Consider the following 24755-nt stretch of genomic DNA (forward strand, 5'->3'; position numbering starts at 1 on the left):
TGATCTCTGCCTCCTAACCCCATTTTCTTGCCTTCTCCCCATAACCCTTGACACCCGTTTTAATCAAGAATCTGTCTTTCTCTGCCTTAAAAATATCCACTGACTTGGCCTCCAGAGTTCAGTGTAGTTCACAGTCAGCGTTATACAGTGTTCAATAGACAATAGGTGCAGGAGGAGGCAATCCGGCCCTTCGAGCCAGCACCGCCATTCAATGTGATCATGGCTGATCATCCCCAATCAGTACCACGTTCCTGCCTTATCCCCGTATCCCTTAACTCCGCTATCCCTAAGAGCTCTGTCTAAAGAGCCTGATGGTTGTTGGGTTGGGGTTTGGGTCAAGAATCTGTCTCCATCTCTGCCTTACAAATCTGCGCTGACACGCTGGGCGGAGGGGTGTGAGACGGGACATGTTCACTGGCACACGGCCTCGCGGTACACACACACGCACACGTATGATGGGGTGGCTGAGGGTCTGACCTACCTGGCTGGTCATGGTGGGAGGCGGGGGCCAGAAGTAGGGGTTGTTGAATCGAGGTTCAGCCATGGCAGCTGCACGGGAGAAACAGACACGACAAGTTGCAATGGTTGCACTGCAAGTAGATGGTGAATCACAGAGTCACACGTAGCGAACCCCGACCCCGACCCCACAGGTACAATCCCCCCCCACCACACGTAGCGGACCCCACCCCCACAGGTACAATCCCACCCCCCACCCCCCAGCGCCCACCCTCCACTCCCCCACCCCCCCAGCACCCACCCCCCCCACCCCCCCAGCACCCACCCCCCCCACCCCCCCAGCACCCACCCCCCCACCCCCCACCCCCCCACCCCCCCACCCCCCAGCGCCACACGTAAGTAAGTACATTTTATTTATATAGCACGTTTAAATCAACTCGCGTTGAAACCAAAGAAATTATTAAGTTTCCGTACATCCATAGAAAAATTAATAGAAATAAAAATGACACGACACATTATAGAATCCAACATGAATCAAAAATTTCCACTGTGGGGAATGGCATCAGAAAGTTAACTCCTCTTCCTCTGTGAATCACCCGAGGTCGGGGCCTAGTTGTGGTCTCCGCAGCCAGTCCAATATTTTCAGGGCCCTCTTGCCGGGAAACTGGAACTCCGGCGGCTTGGAAATGTCTGGAGCGGCCTCCACCCCCACAGGTACAACCCCCCCCCCACACGTAGCGGACCCCACCCCCACAGGTACAACCCCCCCCCCCACCACACGTAGCGGTCCCCACCCCCACAGGTACATTCCCCCCCCCACCACACGTAGCGGACCCCACCCCCACAGGTACAACCCCCCCCATCACATGTAGCGGACCCCACCCCCACAGGTACAACCCCCCCCATCACATGTAGCAGACCCCACCCCCACAGGTACAACCCCCCCCCCCCCGTCACACGTAGCGGACCCCACCCCCACAGATACAATCCCCTCACACAGCTGCCCAACACCAACTCCCCCTCCCATTCCCACACTGACCTCCACAGTCAGTGAGGCCCAGCACACATTATTGACCCGACCTGATATTTTGCTTGGGCAGCTTACAGCGAGCGGTATGAATGTTGACGTTGCTAACCTCTAATAAACCCTGCATCCTCTCTCCCCATCCCTCCCCCACCCTGGTCATGTTCTAGTTCCACTGTCCTGATTCATGGTACTGTTTGCCCACCTCGTTGTCCACCTCCCCTCAGCCAACACTGACCCTATTCTACATTTCCTTGAGCATCGTCAGCTTTGATCTGTAGTTCTCACACCCTACCCTTCTATAATTCTCGCTTTCCTCTCCCCGGGATCTCAGTCTGAAGAAGGGTCTTGACTCAAAACGTCACCCATTCCTTCTCCCCAGAGATGCTGCCTGTCCCGCTGAGTTACTCCAGCTTTTTGTGTCAATTATCTGTACCCTTTCCAGTTTGACAACATCTCTCCAATAACACGGTGCCCAGAACTGAACACAATACTCTGAATGCGGCCTCACCATAAAAACATAGAAAATTAGGTGCAGGAGTAGGCCATTCGGCCCTTCGAGCCAGCACCCCCATTCGATATGATCATGGCTGATCATCTAAAATCAGTACCTCGTTCCTGCTTTCTCCCCATATCCCTTGATTCCGTTATCCCTAAGAGCTAAATCTAACCAACGTCTTATACAACTGCAACATGACTTCCCAACCTCTATACTTAATACTCTTGACTGATGAAGGCCAAAGTGCCAAAAGCCTTTTTGATACCTTATCTACCTGCGACACGACCTTCAAGGAACCATGCACCTGTACTCCTAGATCCCTCTGCTCTACAACACTACCCCGAGGCCGACCATTTACTGTGTAGATCCTGCCCTTTTTCAACTTCCCAAAATGCAACAACTCACACTTCTCTGTATTAAATTCCATCAACCATTCCACTGCCCACCTGGCCAATCGATCCAGACCCTGCTGCAATCTTTCACAACCATCTTCACTATCTGCAAAACCACTCACTTTTGTATCATCAGCAAACTTGCTCATCTTGCCGTATATGTTCTCATCCAAATCATTGATGTAGATGACAAACAGTAATGGGCCCAGCACTGAACCCTGAGGCACACCACTAGTCACAGGCCTCCAGTCTGAGAAGCAACCTTCCACCATCACCCTCTGCTTTCTTCCAAGCAGCCAATTTTCTATCCATTCAGCTATCTCTCCAATCTCCATATCCCAAAGACATGCGGGTTTGTAGGTTAATTGGCCCTCTGTAAATTGCCCCAAATGTGTAGGGAGTGGATGAGAAAGTGTGAGCGGGTGATCGATGGTCAGCGCTGACTCGGTGGGCTCTCTAGTTGTGGTAGGATGGTTCAGTTGCCTGTTAACAGCTGGGAAGAAACTGTCCCTGAATCTGGAGGTTTGCGTTTTCACACTTCTGTACCTTTTGCACGATGGGAGAGGGGAGAAGAGGGAATGGCCGGGGGTGCGACTCGTCCTTGATTATGTTGCTGGCCTTGCTGAGGCAGCGTGAGGTGTAGATGGAGTCAATGGAAGGGAAGGTAGATAAAAATGCTGGAGAAACTCAGCGGGTGAGGCAGCATCTATGGAGAGAAGGAATAGGCAACCTTTTGGGGCGAGACTCTTCTTCAGACTGAATGGAAGGGAGGTTGGTTTGTCTGATGGTTTGGGCTGCGTCCACAATTGTCTGCAATTTCAGGTGGGGACCCTTCTTCTCCAGAGATGCTGCCTGACCCGCTGAGTTACTCCAGCACTCTGTGAAACGTCACTTATCCATGTTCTCCACAGATGCTGCCTGACCCGCTGAGTTACTCCAGCACTCTGTGAAACGTCACCTATCCATGTTCTCCACAGATGCTGCCTGACCCGCTGAGTTACTCCAGTACTTCAGCACTCTGTGTCTATCTGCAGGTCTTTGTTTCTACATGTTTTCCAGTTGCTCCAACTGTTCTAGAGATCGTGGCCCGAGACACTAAAGAAATCCGTGCTCCATTTCCAAACAGAAACCACAGCTTTACACTCAGCGAGAGGCTGTGGATTTGAAATGCAAGATATGGAATCTCATGACTTACTTTGCCACAAAACAGGCAGATGAACCTCACCCACCTGGGCCCAAGCAGGCCAGGTCTGGTTGGCCGGGCAAGCCCTCAGTCTTGATCCCACGAACCCTCGTGACCCCTCCCAACACCCACACATTGTCCAGGCGTGGACAGATACACACACGTTAGAACATTACCGCCCTTCAAACACAATGTCCACGCCCAACACAAGTTCACAAGTGATAGGAGCAGAATGAGGCCATTCCACACAGAGTCCACTCCGCCATTCAATCACGGCTGATCTATCTCTCCCTCCAAACCCCATTCTCCTGCCTTCTCCCCATAACCCCTGACACCCGTACTAATCACGAATCTGTCAATCTCTGCCTTAAAAATATCCATTGATGGTTTCCACAGATTCACCACCCTCTGACCAAAGAAATTCCTTCTCATCTCCTTTCTAAAGGTACATCCTTTTATTCTGAGGATGTGCCCTCTGGTCCTAGACTCTCCCACTAGTGGAAACAATGATGATAACTGTACATGCTCCATATCCCTCCATCCCCTGCGTATCCATGTACCTGTCTAAAAGCCTCTGAACCACCAGTAGGTTGTCGCCAGATGTCGTAAGTGAATTCCATTAAAACTGGTCCCTGGCAGTCGCCTAAAGAGTTGCCTTGAAGAGGCGTTTAGATAGACAGATGGGCGTGCAGGATTAGGAGGGATAAGGAGTATATGCAGGTGGATGAGGTTAGTTTAACTAGGAAGGTAGACAAAAAAGCTGGAGTAACTCAGCGGGACAGGCAGCTTCTCTGGAGAGAAGGAATGGGTGACGTTTCGGGTCGAGACCCTTCTTCAGGCTGGTTAGGGATAAAGGCAACGAGAGATATAGACGATGATGTGGACAGATAGGAAGCATCACAGAGCGGGCGAGGATGCTGCAGAACTCTCGTCGAAGAGAGAACATCTTCAACGTAGACAGACTGTACTTTGAGGAAGTATTGTCAATGGAGCAGATAAATGTGTAGGAAGGAACTGCAGATGCTGGTTTATACCAGAGATAGGCACACAACAACTTAATTGAGAAGTTTTTGTGCCTTAATCCTTGGTGGTTCTGACCATCGGGAGCAGTGATGATGAGCCTTGAACCTGCAGCACAGAGTAACTCGGGTCCAAACTGCTTTAGGAGCCATCTCCACAACGACTGCAGTCCTGGTCCCACCGTGAGCCGTACACCAGCCCTAGTGTGTGATGGTTCACTACCTGGAGAGTACAGGTAGCTCTGGAGAGACACACAAAATGCTGGAGTAACTCAGCGGGTCAGGCAGCATCTCTGGAGAGAAGGAATGGGTGACGTTTCGGGTCGAGACCCTTCTTCAGACAGGTAGCTCAGGTACAGCACAACTATAGGTTGTCTCCTGAAGGAATCTTCGTCTATAGAAAATGGTGTTGTAGAAACAATAGTCAACAGGGGAGGGGAATTTCTGACTCACAATAAGAAGATTCTTTTTCCAGTGGGATTTTCCAAAATTATCTTCTTTTTCTTAACAGCTTAAGTTTATTTTCATTACTGCAAGCTAAAAATACAGGAACACCACCGATTTTCTGGCACCGATGATTCTAGAGCCATGCCGTGTTATCCCTGTTGCCGGACCAACAGAGGTCACGGCCTCCGAGAGGAGACCAACGGTAACGGAACGTTCCGCCGTGACACCTGCCCGCAAAGTCCGGCCTCAGGAGTCGGCTATGGGACAGATCTGCCGGTTCTGGCCGGGACAGAGTTCCAGAGCCCTGGCCTTAGGGGACAGATTCGACCCGTGGAAGTCCCGATGAGGTCAAGATCGGCCGCATCACGCGGCCTAAGCGACACATTTACGGGGGAACTTGTCACAATTGTGTCTGGATTACAGGAGGGTGCCGAACCACTGTTACGGTTTTTGTACGCGTCAGGCAACCTGTTCTCAAGAGACAATGATGTCTGATTACTGCACGGAGGTTCCATGGGCACTTTTTCTTGGCCTAGGCTGTTTTTTCCCCCAAAGCAGCTTTTTTCCTACATGTTAATTTCCGTAATAACTTTAATGCGATTCTCTAGTTCCAGAACTAAACAGCTTTTTTTACCAATTTGACCCACAAAATACAAACTGTATTAGTTCATTCACCAGTCTTTATGGAAACACACAGTGGAAACATAGAAATTAGGTGCAGGAGTAGGCCATTCAGCCCTTCTAGGGAGCACTGCAGTTCAATATGATCATGGCTGATCATCCACAATCAGTACCCCGTTCCTGCTTTCTCCCCATATCCCTTGATTCCGTTTGCCCTGAGAGCTAAATCTAACTATGGTTACAGAGTAACTACCTGAATTGAAAACTCCATGAAGTTATCTTGAAGCCCAGTCAGAGTTAAATTCTGAGCTAACTCAGAAATGAGGAGTTACAATGGAGAAATAGCCAGTGCAATTCCCCCTTGGTGTTTTTAAACAAACTTTGAAGATGTGAACAGCTACAACTAGCAATTCTCGTGCCCAGAGGAGGGGAATCGAGAACCAGAGGACATAGGTTTAAGGTGAAGGGTTAAGATTTAATAAGAATTTGAGGGGTAACTTTTTCCACACAGAGGGTGGTGGGTGTATGGAACGAGCTGCCGGAGGAGGTAGTTGAGGCAGGTACTATCGCAACGTTTAAGAGACATTTAGACAGGTACATGGAGAAGACAGGTTCAGCTAAACGCAGGTAGGTGGGACTAGTGTAGATGGGACACATTGGTTTGTGTGTGTAAGTTGGTTCAAAGGGTCTTGTTTCCACACTGTATCACTCTAATTAATCATATTAACCAGCATATGTGTGGCCAGGAGGGTCAGAATTGGCGGGTAATTGTGCATCCACATGTGATCTGCGGAGAAACGAGGAACGGCAGGTGCTGGAGTACAAAAGAAAACACAAAGTGCTGGAGTAACTCAGCGGGTCAGGAAGTATCTCTGGAGGACGTGGAAACGTGATGTTTCGGGTCGAGACCCTTCTTCAGACAGAATGTAAGAGTGAGCAGAAAGTGGGAGAGAGGTGGGGTCAGGTCAAAGCCATGCAAGTGGTGGATGAGTCACATGGTCCACATCCCATCCTCTGGCTTCACATTTCACCACTCTTCTCTCTAATCTTCCACCCTCCCGTCTCCTTCTCTCCACCCATCTGCCTATCAAAACCCTCGCACCAGTATCCACATATCACTTAAAAAGATGATGGACACAAAATGGACACCTATCACCTTAGTTTAGTTTAGAGATACAGCACGGAAACAGGCCCTTCGGCCCTACGAGTCCACGCAGACCAGTGATCCTCGCACATTAACACTATCCTACACAATTTTTACATTTACCAAGCTAATTAACCTACAAACCTGAACGACTTTGGAGTGTGGGAGGAAACCAAAGATAATCGGAGAAAACCCACGCAGGTCACGGGGAGAACGTGCAAACTCCGTACAGACAGCACCCGTAATCGGGATGGAACCCGGGTCTCTGGGAGGTAACAACTCTACCGCTGCACCACCGAGGTACAGTGAAATGCTTTTGTTGCTAAGGTAGCGGAAAGACACAAAAGATTACAATCGATCCGTCCTCATTTTACAGATAGTGGATAAAGGGAACATTACAACATTTAGTCCAAGATAAAGTCTTATGAAGTCCGATAAAAGATAGTTCAAAGATCTACAAAGAGGTGGATGGGAGGTCAGGACCTCACTCCAGTTGGTGATAGGATGGTTCAGTTGCCTGATAACAGCTGGGAAGAAACTGTCCCTGAATCTGGAGGTGTGCGTTGGTTTTCACACTTCTGTACCTCTTGCCTGATGGGAGAGGGGAGAAGAGGGAGTGGCCGGGGTGAGTCTGGTCCTTGATGATGCTGCTGGCCTTGCCAAGGCAGCGTGAGGTGTAGATGGAGTCCACCCTAACGCAAGAAGGAGGTGTACCCGATTAGAGGGGCCCAGTAGCACAGTGGTAGAGTTGCTGCCTCACAGCACTAGAGACCAGCGTTTTATACTGATTATGGGTGCTGTCTGTACGGAGTTTGTACGCTCTCCACATGACCTGCGTGTGTTTTCTCCAGGTGCTCCGGTTTCCTACCACACTCCGAAGACGTGCAGGCTCGTAGGTTAATCAGCTTCAGTTTAAAAATGGTAAATTGTCCCTAGTGTGTAGGATAGTGCGCGTGTGATCGCTGGTCGGCACAGTCTCGGTGGGCCGAAGGGCCTGTTTCCGTGCTGTATCGCTTTTCCTTGCAGCCCTACGTAAGATATTTGCCACGCTACAACCTTCTGGCACCTCACTCGTATCTAATGAAGATTTGTGTATTTCAGTCAGCATGTTTCAGTGCAATCATTACTCATCTAAAACATTCACTGTGCTTTTCTTCACAGATGCTGCACGACCAGCTGGGTGTTTGCAGCATAGTCTGCATTTCCCTTGCACATGGATGGTTCCCTGGCTACTACAGGCTCTGTCATGAACCACAGGCTTGTTTCACAGTTCCCACGTGTGTGCTGCACCACCCTCTCTCACTTCTATTTACCGACTATATCTCCCGTTTCCCTTCCCCCGACTCACAGTCTGAAGACGGGTCTAGAGTTTGAGTTTAGTTTTAGTTTAGAGATACAGCACGGAAACAGGCCCTTCGGCCCACCCAGTCCGTGCCGACCAGCGATCCCCGCACACTAACACTATCCTACACACACTAGGGACAATTTACAATTTACAGAAGCCAATTAATCTACAAGCCCGCACGTCTTTGGAGTGTGGGAGGAAACCGGAGCTCCCGGAGAAAACCCTCGAGGTCACGGGGAGAACATACAAACTCTGTACAGACAGCACCTGTAGTTGGGATCGACCCCTGGTCTCTGGCGCTGTGAGGCAGCAGCTCTACCCGCTGCTCCACTCGAGCAGAAACGTCACCTTTTCCTTCTCTCCATAGATGCTGCCTGACCCACTGAGTTACTCCAGCATTTAGCGTTTATCTTCGGTTTAAACCAGCATCTACAGTTCCTTCCTACACATTTTGTGTATTATTTTGTTCTCGGATTTCTAAATTTGAATAATTTTAAATAGAGCCTTTGGTTTGCAGGAGTGACTTCAATAGGGGCACTCTTTAGAGTCTTATATCTTAAACACTATAAACATCTTATATCTTAATGTTATATTACATTTTTATAGCAAAGTATAAAATATAAACAGAAAATGGCAAAATATTCAGATCTGGGATGAAGGGGAATTGGAAAAACAGCGTTTGAACTCAATGACTTTTCATTTAAATGTGAAATATTAATATAATATGGATCATGTGCAGACAGATGAGATTAGCTTAAGATAGGCACAAAGAAGGGTCTCGACCCGAAACGTCACCTATAATTTTTCTCCAGAGATGCTGCCTGACCCGCTGGAGTAACTCTGCACGTCAGGCAGCCTCCCGGAGAGAAGGAATGGGTGACGTTTCGGGTCGAGACCCTTTTTCAGATTAGCGTATGTTGGCATCGTGTCTGGCACGGACATTGTGGGCCAAAGGCAATATAGTAATATTCTGGGCAGACAAATGATTCAACCATGCTGAAGAAATACAGTGTCTGGATGGAGAGGTTGTATCCTGTGTTACAACAGTGTTCTCTCCCATGTTCAGTCCACAGGAAGCCACCACACAAATAGTATCACAGTGAACATAAGTATTCGTAGACAGGGAAGATAGACACTAAATGCTGGAGTAACTCAGCGGGTCAGGCAGCATCTGTGGAGAAAAAGAATAGGTGACGTTTCGGGTCGAGACCCTTCTTTAGTCTGAAGATGGGTCTCAACCCGAAAAGTCATCTATCCCTTCTGTCCAGAGATGTTGCCTGTCCCGCTGAGTTACTCCAGCATTTTGTGTCTATCTTCGGTGTAAACCAGCATCTACAGTTCTTTGCTACACGTTTCGTAGACAGTGGCCCAGCCCGGCCAGACGCCCACCAACCGTTCAAACCAAAGACTGACCATTATCAATGGTCCACAAATGTCCGTCACACACGGAACCCAACGTCTGTGCAGCTACAACATCCCGACTAACTGCTGCCCAGAGTGGTCACCTCCGGCCATGGTGACCACCTAACCACCTGCCCTCCACCCAGACATCATGGAGCTGGGGACCTCCGTGTTCCCCGATGGTGGGCTCCATGGTCTTCTCCCCAAGGTTCAAGACCACCCAAGAGGGCCCATCACAGACATCATACCAACCATGTCATTCAACCCAAGGATAGACACCAAACGCTGGAGTAACTCAGCGGGACAGGCAACATCTCTGGAGAGAAGGAATGGGTGACAAATCAACCGAGACCCTTCTTCCGAAAAAGATGCTGCCTGTCCCGCTGAGTTACTCCAGGATTTTGTGTCTATCTTCGGTGTAAACCAGCATCTGCAGTTCCTTCCTACACATGGGATTCAACTGTAACACAAACTTTGCATATACAAACTAGAAAAGTGCATCTTTCCTTTTTTAAATAAAGTTCTGACACACATTATTTCCCCGACCACATACACAGCCTATTCTCGGTTTCCAAGTGCATTTTGCATAATTCTATTTTAATCCTAGCTGTTTCATTAATGCAAACCATTTCTTGTGTGTGGTTTTTCACAAAATATATGGGCACGATGCTGTTTAAAAGACACATCTTCTCTCTCCTCTTAACAATGTAAACATACAAGATGTATAAACCAGTGAAAAGCAATGCAAAACTTTCCAAAATGTAGATTGTTTTTAAAGGAAAACTTTAAAGAAAATCTTCCAGATCAAAAGCTTGAATTTCAATTTCAAAAACTTTAAAAAAAATAAATAAAACTTTAGGTGAAACTTAAAACCCCCCCATTCCAAAAGATGGATTTTTTTGTTGTTGTTATTTAAAAAAAAGATTGGTGCAAAGGCAACGATTTTGGTTTTTATTTCTGCAAAAATGGACATGCAATTTGCTAAAAGATTGGCCTCCCCCCCCCCCCCCCCAGTGTATTAAATGTGGTTTTTTTTAAGGGGGGTGGGTAGATTTTGCAGCAAACTTTTTTTGCAGAAACATTTAAAAATAAGGGGGGGGGGGGGACACAGTAGCTTGCAGCAATGTCGCCCCTGGACTGGCCATAATGTACTGCCCTCTGCAACGCCTCTCTCACTCTCTCTCCTACATTCTCAGACTGTCTGGAGTTTTTTTTAGAAAAAAAATAAATAAAAAAAAGCGACAAAAGAAAAAAAAACAAAAATGGCAGCCAGCGTTTAAAAAGGACATCGAGTCGCCATATTTTGCAGCTCTACTAGAGTAATGGAACAAAAAGCAGCCGGCGCTGTCTGCGCTGCTCTGCTCTGCTCTGCGCTGCGCTGCGCCCCGATATTTGCAGCCTGGTCATTTCCATTGTTTACTTGCCATTTAAGAATTGCCAGGGTTTTGAATCGCCCGGCACACACACACACACACTCACACTCACACACACACTCTCTCACACTCACACACACTCTCACACTCACACACACACTCTCTCACACTCACACACACACACACACACACAAACCCCCCCTCAATACTCCCTACAACACCCATGCCTTGCATAGCTGCATCTCAATGCAAAAAGGCAAAGATGTGGAAATACTGTCAGACTTTGCAGAAAACCCCCCCAGCCCAGCGCCGCGTCCACTGCAAGCTGGTCCCTGCAACGTGTGCCGCAAGCTCTCACCTTCCCACCCGCGCTCCTTGCATACAGACCTTGCTTGCAAAGGGTCTTTTATAAAAATATATATATATATATAAAGGGCTGCGATGATCTTCGGGCTTGTTTCAGGCAGATCTCATCTTCCGGGTCGTCTGCAATTCACTTCTGGTTACTACAGGCGATGAGGGGGTCTAGTGCGAGCGGCTCAGTCCATGAAAAGTCGTTCACTATCAGGATATTTCACTCACACGCTCAGGGCAACATTCCCCGCTCCCTAACTCCTCATAGTCTGCATATCGCCCAGATCCTTTAGTAATACAAGTTAAATATGTGCAATTGCATGGAAACACCATCACATCATATCATCTGCAGTATCATCTTCCAATATCTCTCTACAAAATAGATTTTCACCAGGCACAATATTTTGCATCCAGGATCGTTTCTGGAGATTTGACACCGATATTTCCCCAGTCCCCAAAAACAAATATTTGCGTTTGAAATGTTTATTATGTAACATTTAAGATCAGAGTATTCTGCTTCTTGTGAAGATTGCATCAACTTGGATTTAAATCGTGCTTCTGAAGTGTGGAAACACCAAGACAGTTTGTGGGCTTGGCATCAGTCAGATACTGGTCCCAAGCCAAAGAAGGAAATGTTAGCCAAAACACAAAGTGCTGGAAGAACTCGGTGGGTCGGGCAGCATCTGTGGAGAGAAGGGACCGGGGTCGGGAGACTTCCTCCATCAGAAGGAAGGGTTAAGATGGAAGGTGTGTAGGAAGGAACTGCAGTTTCTGGTTTACACCGAAGGTCGACACTAAAAGCTGGAGTAACTCAGGCTGCAGCATCTCTGGAGAGAAGGAATGGGTGACGTTTCGGGTCGAGACCCTTCTTCTGACCGAGTCAGGGGAGAGGGAAACGAGAGATATAGACGGTGATGGACAGAGATAGAGAGCAAATGAATGAAAAATAAGCAAAAATGTAACCATGATAAAGGAAACGGGCCATTGTTAGCTGTGGGCGAGGTGAAAATGAGTTATAGACAATGAGACTCAACAAAATGACTTTGAAACTAATACAACAACTTGGTTGGGGTGGGGGGGGGGGGGGGGGGGGGGGCGGAGATGGGCCTGGCTTTCAGGAGGTTTGCAACATTGGAGAGAAGGGGGTCGGAGGACCAAAAGTCAACGATGGCCTGAACTTATGAACAAAGAAACAGAAGCCGTCAGAGATCCATAGCTCCCTAGAGCCAACTTGGCCATGGGCTTCTAGAGCTGACTTGGCCATGGGCCTCTAGAAACATAGAAACATAGAAAATAGGTGCAGGAGTAGGCCATTCGGCCCTTCGAGCCTGCACCGCCATTCAATTTGATCATGGCTGATCATCCAACTCAGTATCCTGTACCTGCCTTCTCTCCATACCCCCTGATCCCTTTAGCCACAAGGGCCACATCTAACTCCCTCTTAAATATAGCCAATGAACCGGCCTCAACTACCTTCTGTGGCAGAGAATTCCAGAGATTCACCACTCTCTGTGTGAAAAATGTTTTCCTCATCTCGGTCCTAAAAGATTTCCCCCTTATCCTTAAACTGTGACCCCTTGTTCTGGACTTCCCCAACATCGGGAACAATCTTCCTGCATCTAGAGCTGACTTGGCCATAACCGAAGGACAGATATAGAAACATGGACAATAGGTGCAGGAGGAGGCCATTCGGCCCTTTGAGCCAGCGCCGCCATTCAATATAATCATGGCTGATCATCCAAAATCAGTACCCCGTTCCTGCTTTCTCCCCATATCCCTTAATTCCGTTATCCCTAATAGCTATATGTGTCAGAGGGTGGTACGATGGTGCAGTGTGTAGAGTTGCTGCCTCACAGCGCCAGAGATCTGGGTTCGATCCTAACTACGGGTGCTGTCTGTTCGGAGTTTGTATGTTCTCCCCGTGACTGTGTGGGTTTTCTCCGGGTGCTCCGGTTTCCTCCCACACTCCAAAGGCGTGCAGGTTTGTAGGGTAGCTGGCTTCTGCCAATTGTGCATTGTCCCTAGTGTGTGTGGGATAGAACTAGTGTGAACGGGTGATCGATGGTTGGTGTGGACTCAGTGAGTGGAACGGCCTGGTTCCGCGCTGTAAACTAACGCTAAACCTGGGGGAGAGTTGGACGAGGTGACGGAGAAAGGGAACGAGAGCCCACGGAGAGATGTGTGCATGCGGACTACAGACTTAAAGGAGGCGTCTGGGGACTGAACACCATGGCTGGTGGCTGATCAGGGCTGGGAGTGTTGGTACTTATGTACACACATGAAGCCAAACTCACACAGGAGGGACACACAAGAGCAGGATAAGGTTGGCATTGTTGCATCTGGTGAAAACCAAAACCAGAAGGAGCATGTTAAGAGGGAATGTGGAGTGGGAGGGTCAGAGATAGACATGGACCAAGTAAATGATGTTTATCTGGTGGTCACAGATTGCCAGCAGCTTGGTTATGCTTCAGAGTCCCTCATGGAGAGGGATGGTGTTGGCTTTGGTGGGGTGGGCTACAGTAGGGTGGGGTGGGCTAGGTTGGTGTGGGCTACAGTAGGGTGGGCTAGGGTGGGGTGGGCTGAGAGAGAAGATGGCAGGGTCACACCATTAACTTCCTCCAAGGACCTGATGTGTGAATATTGAAGTTGGGATGTGAAACTGCAGTTGGTGAGGCAACATTTGGAGTATCACGTTCAGTTATGGTCAGCAAAGATGTAATCAAGCTGGAAAGAATGCAAAGAAGATTGACGAGGATGTTGCCAGTGCTCGAGGGCCTGAGCTACAGGGAGAGGTTGAGCAAGTTAGGACTTAATTCCTTGGAGCGTAGGAGACCAAGAGGACATCTTGCAGAGGTGTTGAAATCATGAGAGGAATAGATCTTGTGAATGTACAGATAAGGACTACTGGAGGGCAAAGGTTAAAGGTGAGAGGGCACAGTGTAATAGGAACCTGAGGGGCAACGTTTCCACAGAGAGGGTGATGGGTATATAGAACCAGTCTGGAAGGCAAAATAACAATATTTAAAAGACAGTTGGACAGTACATGGATGAGAAAGATGCAAAGGGATTGTGAATGCAGGCAAATGGGCTGAGGTTAGATGGGGCCTCGACTAGACGGGGCCTGGAGTAGACGGGGCCTGGAGTAGACGGGGCCTGGAGTAGACGGGGCCTGGAGTAGACGGGGCCTGGAGTAGACGGGGCCTGGAGTAGACGGGGCCTGGAGTAGACGGGGCCTGGAGTAGACGGGGCCTGGAGTAGACGGGGCCTGGAGTAGACGGGGCCTGGAGTAGACGGGGCCTGGAGTAGACGGGGCCTGGAGTAGACGGGGCCTGGAGTAGATGGGGCCTGGAGTAGATGGGGCCTGGAGTAGATGGGGCCTGGAGTAGATGGGGCCTGGAGTAGATGGGGCCTGGGGTAGATGGGGCCTGGGGTAGATGGGGCCTGGGGTAGACGGGGCCTGGACTAGACGGGGCCTTGACTAGACGGGGCCTGGAGTAGACGGGGCCTGGAGAGACGGGGCCTGGAGTAGACGGGGCCTGGAGTAGACGGGGCCTGGAGTAGACGGGGCCTGGAGTAGACGGGGCCTGGAGTAGACGGGGCCTGGAGTAGATGGGGCCTCGGTTGATGGGGCCTCGGTTGATGGGCCCTCGACTAGATGGGGCCTGGACTAGATGGGGCCTCGACTAGATGGGGCCTGGAGTAGATGGGGCCTGGAGTAGATGGGGCCTGGACTAGATGGGGCCTGGAGTTGGGTTGAAGGGGCAGTTTCTGTGCACCATGCCCACTCTCCAGTAGGTTCAGTTGCCTGATAACGGAAGAAAATGTCCCTGAATCTGGAGGTGTGATGATAATGTGTAGGGAGGAACAGCAGATGCGGCTTTAAATCAAAGACAGACACAAAAGGCTGGAGTGACCCACATTTCCTTGTTTATCGTTGCTCTTTGCCTTTCTTAAATTCATTTTCCCTGAGTGCCGTGTATAATTCTCGTTCCCCTTTATCCTGACACTCAGTCTGAACCAGGGTCTCGATTCCTTCTCTCCAGAGATGCTGCCTGTCCCGCTGAGTTACTCCAGCGCTTGGTGCCTGTCTGCGGTGTGATGTGTGGTTGGGTTTCCTGCCCTCTATCAAGGCATCAGCTCTTGCTAAGTATTTCTACGGCTGGTAAGTGCTTTGAGACGTCGTGAGGCCATGAAAGCCATTTCCGTTCGTTCTTTATTTCTGGACTTGGTCTCAAGTAAGACATTAGCTGCCTGTGTGGCCCGAGGCACAGAGTTGTGAAGGAGCTAATAAGACAAAATACATCACTAAAACACATAATGCATCCACCAAATATTACTTATGTGATCGCAGCAAGGAAATGTAAAACTTAGATTAAGGTAGCAATTGTGGAAGGTTTGACGGCACTGGGCCTGTACTCGCTGGAGTTTAGAAGGTTGAGCGGGGACCTCATTGAAACTTACAGAATAATGAAAGGCCTGGATAGAGTGGATGTGGAGAGGGGCCTCGACTAGATGGGGCCTGGAGTAGATGGGGACTTGACTAGGCGGGCCCTGGAGTAGATGAGGCCTGAGGTGGGAGAGTCTAGGACCAGAGGTCACAGCCTCAGAATTAAAGGGCGCTCTTTTAGAAAGGAGGTGAGGAGGAACTTCTTTAGTCAGAGGGTGGTGAATCTGTGGAACTCATTGCCAGAGAGGGCTGTGGAGGCCAAGACAGTGGATATTTTTAGGCAGAGATAGACACATTCTTGATTAGAACGGGTGTCATGGGTTATTGAAACATAGAAAATAGGTGGAGTAGGCCATTCGGCCCTTCGAGCCATTAAATATGTTCATGGCTGATCAAACAAAATCCATACCCCGTTCCTGCTTTCTTCCCATATCCCTTGATTCAGTTAGCCTTCAGAGCTATGTCTAACTCTCTCTTGAATACATCCAGTGAATTGGCCTCCACTGCCTTCTGTGACAGAGAATTCCACAGATTCACAACTCTGGGTGAAAATGTTTTTCTTCATCTCAGTCCTAAATGGCCAACCCCTTATTCTTAAACAGTGACCCCTGGTTCTGGACTCCCCCAACATCAGGAACATTTTTCCTGCATCTACCCTGTCCAATCCTCTAAGAATTTCAGTGAATATATATTGTAAATAATTGGGGTCCCAGCAACGAGCCTTGCCGCACCCCCTCACATCACATCCACTGGCTCTCCCTTATCCATTCTACTTGTTACATCCTCAAAAAATTCCAGAAGATTAGTCAAGCATGATTTCCCCTTCATAAATCCATGCTAACTTTGACCGATCCTGTCACTGCTTTCCAAATGTGCTGATACAACATCTCTAACAATCGACTCCAGCATCTTCCCCACTACCGATGTAAGGCTAACTGATCTATAATTCCACGTTTTCTCTCTCCCTCCTTTCTTAAAAAGTGGAGCTACATTGGCTACCCTCCAGTCCACAGGAACTGATCCAGAGTCGAGAGAACATTGGAAATTATCACCAATGCATCCACAAATTCTAGGGCCACCTCCTTGAGTACTCTGGGATGCAGACCATCAGACACTGGGGATTTATCTGCCTTCAGTCCCAACAGTTTACCTAACACCATTTTCTGACGAATGTGGATTCCCTTCAGTTCCTCCCTCCCACTAGATCCTCGGTCCCCTAGTATTTCCGGGAGATAGTTTGTGTCTTCCTTAGTGAAGACAGAACCAAAGTACTCGTTTAACTGTTCTGCCATTCGTTATAAATTCACCCGTCTCTGACTGTACGGGACCTACATTTGTCTTCACTAATCTTTTCCTTTTTACATACCTAAACATAGAAACGTAGAAACATAGAAAATAGGTGCAGGAGTAGGCCATTCGGCCCTTCGAGCCTGCACCGCCATTCAATATGATCATGGCTGATCCAACTCAGTATCCTGTACCTGCCTTCTCTCCATACCCCCCGATCCTTTTAGCCACATGGGCCACATCTAACTCCCTCTTAAATATAGCCAATGAACTGGCCTCAACTACCTTCTGTGGCAGGGAGTTCCAGAGATTCACCACACTCTCTCTGTGTGAAAAATGTTTTACAATCAGTTTTATATTCCCTGCAAGCTTTCTTTCATGCTCTTTCCCCCCTCTCAATTAACCCCTTTGTCCTCCTCTGTTGAGTTCAACATTTCTCCCAGTCCTCTGATTTGCCGCTTCTGGCCACTTCCTTGGATTTAACACCATCCTTGACTTCCCTCGTCAGACATGGTTGAGCCGCCTTCCCAGTTTCATTTTTTCGCCAGACTTATTGGCTAGAAACTCTCTGGCTGACATGATGGGATGTATGGGATAAATGCCAGTAATTATTTTGACTTTGATGATGAAAACTAGTTGTATTCAAACAATTCCTCAGTGTGATAGGCACAAATGCTGGCGTAACTCAGCGGGACAAGCAGCAACTCTGGAGAGAAGGAATGGGTGATATTCCGGGTCGACCCGAAACGTCACCCCTTCTTTCTCTTCAGAGATGCTGCCTGTCCCGTTGTTACTCTGGCATTTTGTGCCTATCTTCGACTTAAACCAATACAATACGGTTTTATTTGTCACATTGCACATAAAGTGCAAGTGAAATGAATTTGCCAGCAGCGGTACAATGAGAAAGAACACACAATACACAATAAACATTGAACACAAACATCCACCACAGCATCCATCACTGTGGTGGATGGTACAACCAGCATCTGCAGTTGGTTCCTGCACATTTTGTGTAGGAAAGTGTGATGGTTGAATTTTAGCTTAGTTTAGAGATACAGTGCGGAAACAGGCCCTTCGACCCATCGAGTCCACGCTGACCAATGATCCCGCCACAATTCACAATTATACCAAAGCCAATTAGCCTACAAACCTGCAAGTCTGCGGAGTGTGGGAGGAAACCGGAGCACCCGGAGAAAACCCACGCAGGTCACAGGGAAAACGTACAAACTCCGTACAGACAGCGCCCGTAGTAGGGTTTGAACCCGGGTCTCTGGCGCTGAGAGGCAACGACTCTACCGTTGTTATTGATTTCAATAATTCAATTACACCACATGGGAAACTTAAATATAACAGCACATCCCAACTCAAATTGCTACAATACTTTATTTGTCAGGATACTTGGAAGAGAAACAGGTTACAGAATTTAAGGAATACCGTGCATGTTTGCTGACTTCAGTTGACGGGGCGTGTGGGCTGGCAGCTTCTTTACATTTAGATCATGGAGAAATTGTACACAGCTCCAATAATGGCTGAAGTTAGTGATTAATCCTGGGCCAGTCCACCAATCTATTTGTTCGATCTGAAGTCCACGAGAGGTTGATAGTATCTCTGGCACGAACAGCTAACCATGCACATGTATCATCATTGACAATATAATGGAAACCTGCAGATAAAATATAAATGTAAATGCCAATTAAGACAAAATTACCCCAGACAAAGAGCTGGCACAATGCACTTAAATATTATAGATGCCAGCTCCCTGTCATTTACATATTTGTTCAGTTACAATCAGTACGTCTGAATGGTAATTAAAGTCTAGGACAGAAGGCGGGCACTTGTTACTTTTTACATTAGTTTAGTTTAGTTTAGAGATCAGATCCGGAACAGGACCCCCCCGGCCCACCGAGTCCGCACCGACCAGCGATCCCGCACACTAACACTATCCCACACACTCTAGAGACAATTTATAATTTAACCAAAGCCAATTAACCTACAAACCTGTACGTCTTTGGAGTGTGGGAGGAAAGCGGAGCAGCTGGAGTAAAAGATTGGACAGGTACATGGATAGGACATGTTTAGAGGGTTATGGGCCAAGCATGGGCAGGTGGGACTAGTGTAGATGGGACATGTTGGTCAGCATGGGCAAGTTGGGCCGAAGGGTTTGTTTCCGTGGTGTTTGACTCCATGGCTCTAAAATGCTTCATCAGTTAGCACCACTTCCCAAGAGGCAATTTGGGATAAGGGGGGGGAGGGGGGGGGGGGGGGGGTAAACATTGACGTGCAGGTGAGCCCACATCCTGAAACGTTAATTGAAAACAACAATGCTCACCTGGTGAAATCCTGCACCTTAATTGTGGGGTTGGCAGTAGCCTGGAACACCATCTCATTTATTGCATTACACAGACACAAAGTGCTGGAGTAACTCAGCGGGTCAGCCTGAAGATGTGTCAACCCGAAACGTCGCACATCCTTATCTCCCACAGATGCTGCCTGACCCGCTGAGTTACTCCAGCACTCTGTGAAACGTCACCTATCCATGTTCTCCACAGATGCTGCCTGATCCGCTGAGTTACTCCAGCACTCTGTGAAACGTCACCTATCCATGTTCTCCACAGATGCTGCCTGACCCGCTGAGTTACTCCAGCACTCTGTGAAACGTCATCTATCCATGTTCGCCACAGATGCTGCCTGACCCGCTGAGTTACTCCAGCACTCTGTGTCTATCTTTAGTGTAAACCAGCATCTGCAGTTCCTTCCTACACATTGTTTGATTGCTAATCAGCTTCCATTAGCGAACCGTTCTCCAGTGAAGTTATGAGAAACAGCAGGACTCCCACTCTGTTTCAGTTTTAATGTGAGCTCGAATCTTACACTGCCTGTAATATCCCTTAGGCAGATGTTCAATGTCCCATTTTATGTGAGGCTAGCTACTCAATCATGGGAATTAATCAATTGTCCTGCTGAGTATTAATCCTCCTGCAGGCATGACATTAGTTAAACCACTCCTCCAGAAGGTCTTTCTGCAGCACTAAAATATTCACAGTTTATTTTTGGGGTCTCTTTATGTTCCTAGTGCCAGACTCGCATCCTTTCCTGAAGGTGGTGGTATTTGCTGGGAGAATATTTTATTAACAGTGGCAGCTTTAATAATAATAATAATAACTTTATTAGTTTCGCACTTTTCATACAATAAATAATAGACAATAGACAATAGGTGCAGGAGTAGGTCATTCAGCCCTTCGAGCCAGCACCGCCATTCAATGTGATCATGGCTGATCATCCACAATCAGTACCCCGTTCCTGCCTTCTCCCCATATCCCTTGACTCCGCTATCTTTAAGAGAATGCAACCCAAAGTGCTTTCCATAAAAACACGTCTAAACAAAAATACAATTTAAATCCTTACGACATAGGCGTTAACGGCATAAAGAGCACAGATTTATATAAATATTGAAAATATAACATTGAGAATGTGAAAGAACAAAAAGCAAAGACACTGATGCCAAATACAGAGTCCCGTGTACTATATTGAGTACACAAGCTGCTGCTGAAGGCTACGCTGAGATAAACACAAGAGAATAAAGGTCATTTTTACAATGTCATCAGAAGAAGTAGTCAGTTAAAAGCTTGATTGAAAATATAGGTTTTTAGCTGCCGTTTAAAAAAGAGTGTCCCGCAGTTTGGGGGCCTCATTGTAAGATGCTGCTTCACCAATGTTCTTATAGCTGCGGTATTGAGAGGCTAACAGGCCGGCGTCAGAAGACCTGAGCTCTCGAGTAGGGGCATCGGGAAGGAGGGACTCTGTAAAATATGCCACTCCTAAGCCATTTATGGCTTTATAGACAAGAAGGAGGACTTTATAGTCTATCCTGGATCTCACAGGGAGCCAATGAAGGGAGTATATTTAATACTGGGGTGATATGTCCCCTTTTCTTGGTATTTGTTAAAAGCCGGGCTGCGGCATTTTGAATGAGAATGTTCCGTACACCAGCTATGCAACAAGCTGCCAGAGGAGGTACAGTCCTTGAGGCAGGGACTATTGCAATGTTTAAGCAACAGTTAGACGGGTACAAGGATAGGACAGGTTTGGAGAGATATGGACCAAATGAACGCAGGTGGGACTAGTGTAGATGGGGCAGGTTGGGATGAAGGGCCTGTTTCTAAGTTGTGTGATAGAAAGAAATAGGCAAGATACTGCCCCACAAAGTTGGCCCCGGAAGTCGGCTATGCGATACGATAGTTTTATTTATCCCAGGAGGGAAATTGGTCTGCCAACAAGTCATAAAACACAGCAAGGTAAATGAAACATGAAAGTCCGGGATTGGGATGTGCAAAGATTTGGGGCTGGGGAGGGTGAAGAGGAGTCAGTCTCAGTCCACCCCACGACAGAAGGGGGAGGAGTTGTACAGTTTGATAGCCACAGGGAAGAAAGATCTCCTGTGGCGTTCTGTGCTGCATCTTGGTGGAACCAGTCTGTTGCTGAAGGTGCTCCTCAGGTTGACCAGTGGGTCACAGAGTTCCAGAGCCCCGGCCGCAGGGGGCAAATTCAACCCGCTGATCGGCCGCAGAAGTCCCGATGAGGTCGACGTTGTCCACCTCACCCAGCCTAGGCACCACATTTTCGGGGGGACTTCCGGGGGGAACTTTCAAGAGCGCTCTCGTGATTTTGTCCGGATTAAAGGACGTGCCAGACCACCACTTGCCGGAAAATCTGTGGTGGATCTGAACCATTCTTCACCCTTCCTGGAGTAGATCTGTGGGATGTTTCAAATCTCCTCGAGAGAGAGCGCATACGTGGCTCCAGTCTAATGTTTCATCCATAAGTCAGGAGAACATTCACTAAAGCAGCTAACAATTCCTCAGGCACAAGTCTACACCATGGGAATCTTCTGCCTCACTAGGAAAAGTGTAATCCACTCAGCAATGAATGTAATAAATATCGAAACAGCAGATTCACAGCATTTTCCGTTCCTACTTCAGATGTTGACCATTTGCAGATTGGTCTTTAATTTCCGTTTACTGTTGAGCCGCGACTATGGTGAGGGTGATAGATATTCTCCATGGTCGCTCTGTTTTGGGCTTGCCAGTGAAGAAGGCCCAAGCCTGTGCGAGTGAAGGTGATGCCCTCATGGTACAAGGCATACTTACCCCATCTACACCACACCAACATAATCAAAGACCCATCCCACCCCGCTCATTCCCTCTCCTCCCCACTCCCATTGGGTGGAAGGTACTGAAACATGAGAGTGCCTATCCCAAGCAGAAGAATGTAAGCTACTGGTTTAGTCTTACCAAAGTACAGGTGGGTGGCATTTTCCAAAGGATCTTGAAGAACTTTCCCAAGGTAAAATAATGACACTGAAGATAAACACAAAAAGCTGGAGTTACTCAGCGGGACAGGCAGCATCTCTGGAGAGAAGGAATGGGTGATGTTTTGGGACGAGAGACAAAGATCCTGATGAGTTACTCCAGCATGTTGTGTGTATTTTCGGTGTAAACCAGCATCTGCAGTTCCTTCCTACACAACACTAGCATGAGATTGTACAATTACACATAGGCCTTGGACCTATCTTAGAGTTGGCTATCCTAGTCATAGATTCATCGTGTCATACACCAACCAATGTCCATCTACACTCGTTCCACCTGCCCGCGTTTGCCCCATAAACCTATCCTATCCACGTAACTGTCAAAATGTTTCTTTAACATGGCAATAGTCGACTGGGAACAAGAACTAGCTATAAAAATTTCAAAAGAGAGCTGGGATAAACACTTACTATATGTGCATAAATGCTCGATCAACGTACGACATACTCTAATTCAATATAAAACATTACATAGACTATATTATTCAAAAACTAAAATAAATAAACTTTTCCCCAATGTCTCACCCATTTGTGATAAATGTCAGTCACAAGAAGCTACCATAGCGCACTCTTTTGTTTTTTGTATAAAAATCCAAAAATTTTGGAACGAAATATTTGAAATCTTCACAAAATCATTTAAAATAAAACTTGTACCAAAAGCAGAATGGATCATTTTTGGAATATCAGAAGGTAACCCCGAATTAAACGTGTTTCAAAAGAACTTACTTAATTACGGGCTAATAATGGGGAAAAAGCTTATACTCAAATTTTGGAAAAATGCTCCAATACCAACAATAAAAATGTGGATTTCAAACATGTTCGAAACACTACACTTGGAAGAGATGAGACTCCTCCTAGCAGGCAAAGCAGACCACGTCCAAAAGACGTGGTCTGCATTTATGGAACTATTACAAGCATAAGGTGCAATAGTAATTTAAAATATAAATGGTACCAGGATCTGGTAACGGGGGGTATAGAATAATTTTTTTTTTAAAACACGGTTGGTATATCCTTTTTTGCGGGTTTTGTGTTACAATAGAGCGATTGTTTTTCCTTTTTTTTCTTTTCTTTCTAGGGTCTTATTTCCTTTCTTTATTTCCTTCTCTAACTTCCTCCCTAAGGGGCTTTCTTCTCCCAACACTTTCCTGCACCTTCACGATTCTTGCTCACTTTCCTTACTTCTTTTATTTCTATCTTTTTTAAAGCTCGAAAAACGAAGTGGTACAACAAATGTAATAAGATAACTGATGTGTATTATTGTAATTTACTGTACTTCCAATAAAAAAAAATAACATGGCGATAGTCCCTGCCTCTACTACCTCCTCTGGCAGCTCGTTCCATACACCCACTATCCTTTGTGTGAAAAACCTTACCCCTCAAGTTCCTATGAACATTACCCCCCTCATCTTAAACCTTTGAGCATGTTATTATGCACAAGATGGACAAATATGTTACTGTATGTATTCTGAGGTCAGGCCTCATCTATCAGCTCAGTGCAAGAAATGTGATTTATTCATAAGACTTTAATCCTTGACGGTATTCGACTGCATTTGATCCCGTAACGAGCTTTCTTCAGAATATTTGCCGATTTATCCCAGAATCTCAGAATTTAATCTAAACTCTCAATAGATTTCATCCCCGAGTGACAGGTTGGAATGTAATTGAAGAGCTTCTAGAGATGCAATAATGGGCACCTGGGAGACAGAAACAGGCCACAAATTAAATAAAATATTTATATGTGGAATAATAAGTATCTGGAATTGTAGGTATCTGGAATTGGATGATGTGAGTGTTGGGGGTGGGTGAGGAGAGTTGATAATGGCCTCCTCAGTGGACCAGGGAGTAAATGATGTCTGGGGTTTAATCCAGAAGTCCTGATGCATGATGTACAAGACACAGATTCATTGCCACAGACGGCTGTGGAGGCCAAGTCAATGGATATTTTTAAGGCAGAGATAGATAGATTCTTGATTAGTACAGGTGTCAGGGGTTATGGGGAGAAGGCAGGAGAATGTGGTTAGGAGGGAGAGATAGATCAGCCATGATTGAATGGCGGAGTAGGCTTGATGGGTCGAATTGCCTAATTCTGCTCCTGTCCCTTATGAACATACTAAGAACCAATGAATAACCAGAATCGGTCTGAGGAAGGGTTCTGACACAAAAAGTCACCTATTCATGTTCTCCTGAGATACTGCCTGACCTGTTGAGTTACTCCAGCACTTTGTCTTTTTTTGTCAACTAGCATCTGCAGTTCTTTGCATCAACAATGAGCAACTCTAATTTAAATCTCGGCCACAATAGCTACTGTACATGTTTCTAACCTGCATCGTACCTGTTCTGCATGTTTTTTAAATTAATTTTCAGGATCAGTGGGTCAGACAGCATCTCTGGAGAAAAGGAA

General features: G+C 47.2%; 1 protein-coding gene across 9 annotated transcripts in view; it reads right to left on the reverse strand.

Annotated features, from left to right (window-relative positions):
• Positions 1-24755, reverse strand: part of znf362 (zinc finger protein 362) — a 40564-nt gene that overhangs the window by 13580 nt on the left and 2229 nt on the right. For 6 of the 9 annotated variants that reach the window (XM_033048462.1, XM_033048460.1, XM_033048466.1 and 3 more), the window contains 2 exons: positions 18427-18655; positions 482-549 (listed from right to left, as the gene is read on the reverse strand). In XM_033048462.1, the coding sequence (XP_032904353.1) occupies positions 482-549; positions 18427-18433 (75 nt within the window). In that variant the 5' untranslated portion in view covers positions 18434-18655. Of the gene's footprint in view, positions 1-481; positions 550-11262; positions 11514-18426; positions 18656-22283; positions 22350-24755 lie in introns of those variants that run through there. The other 3 variants (XM_033048459.1, XM_033048464.1, XM_033048463.1) reach the window with 3 other exon arrangements.

The sequence above is a fragment of the Amblyraja radiata genome, chromosome 31, assembly GCF_010909765.2.
Source record: "Amblyraja radiata isolate CabotCenter1 chromosome 31, sAmbRad1.1.pri, whole genome shotgun sequence".
NCBI lineage: Eukaryota > Metazoa > Chordata > Chondrichthyes > Rajiformes > Rajidae > Amblyraja > Amblyraja radiata.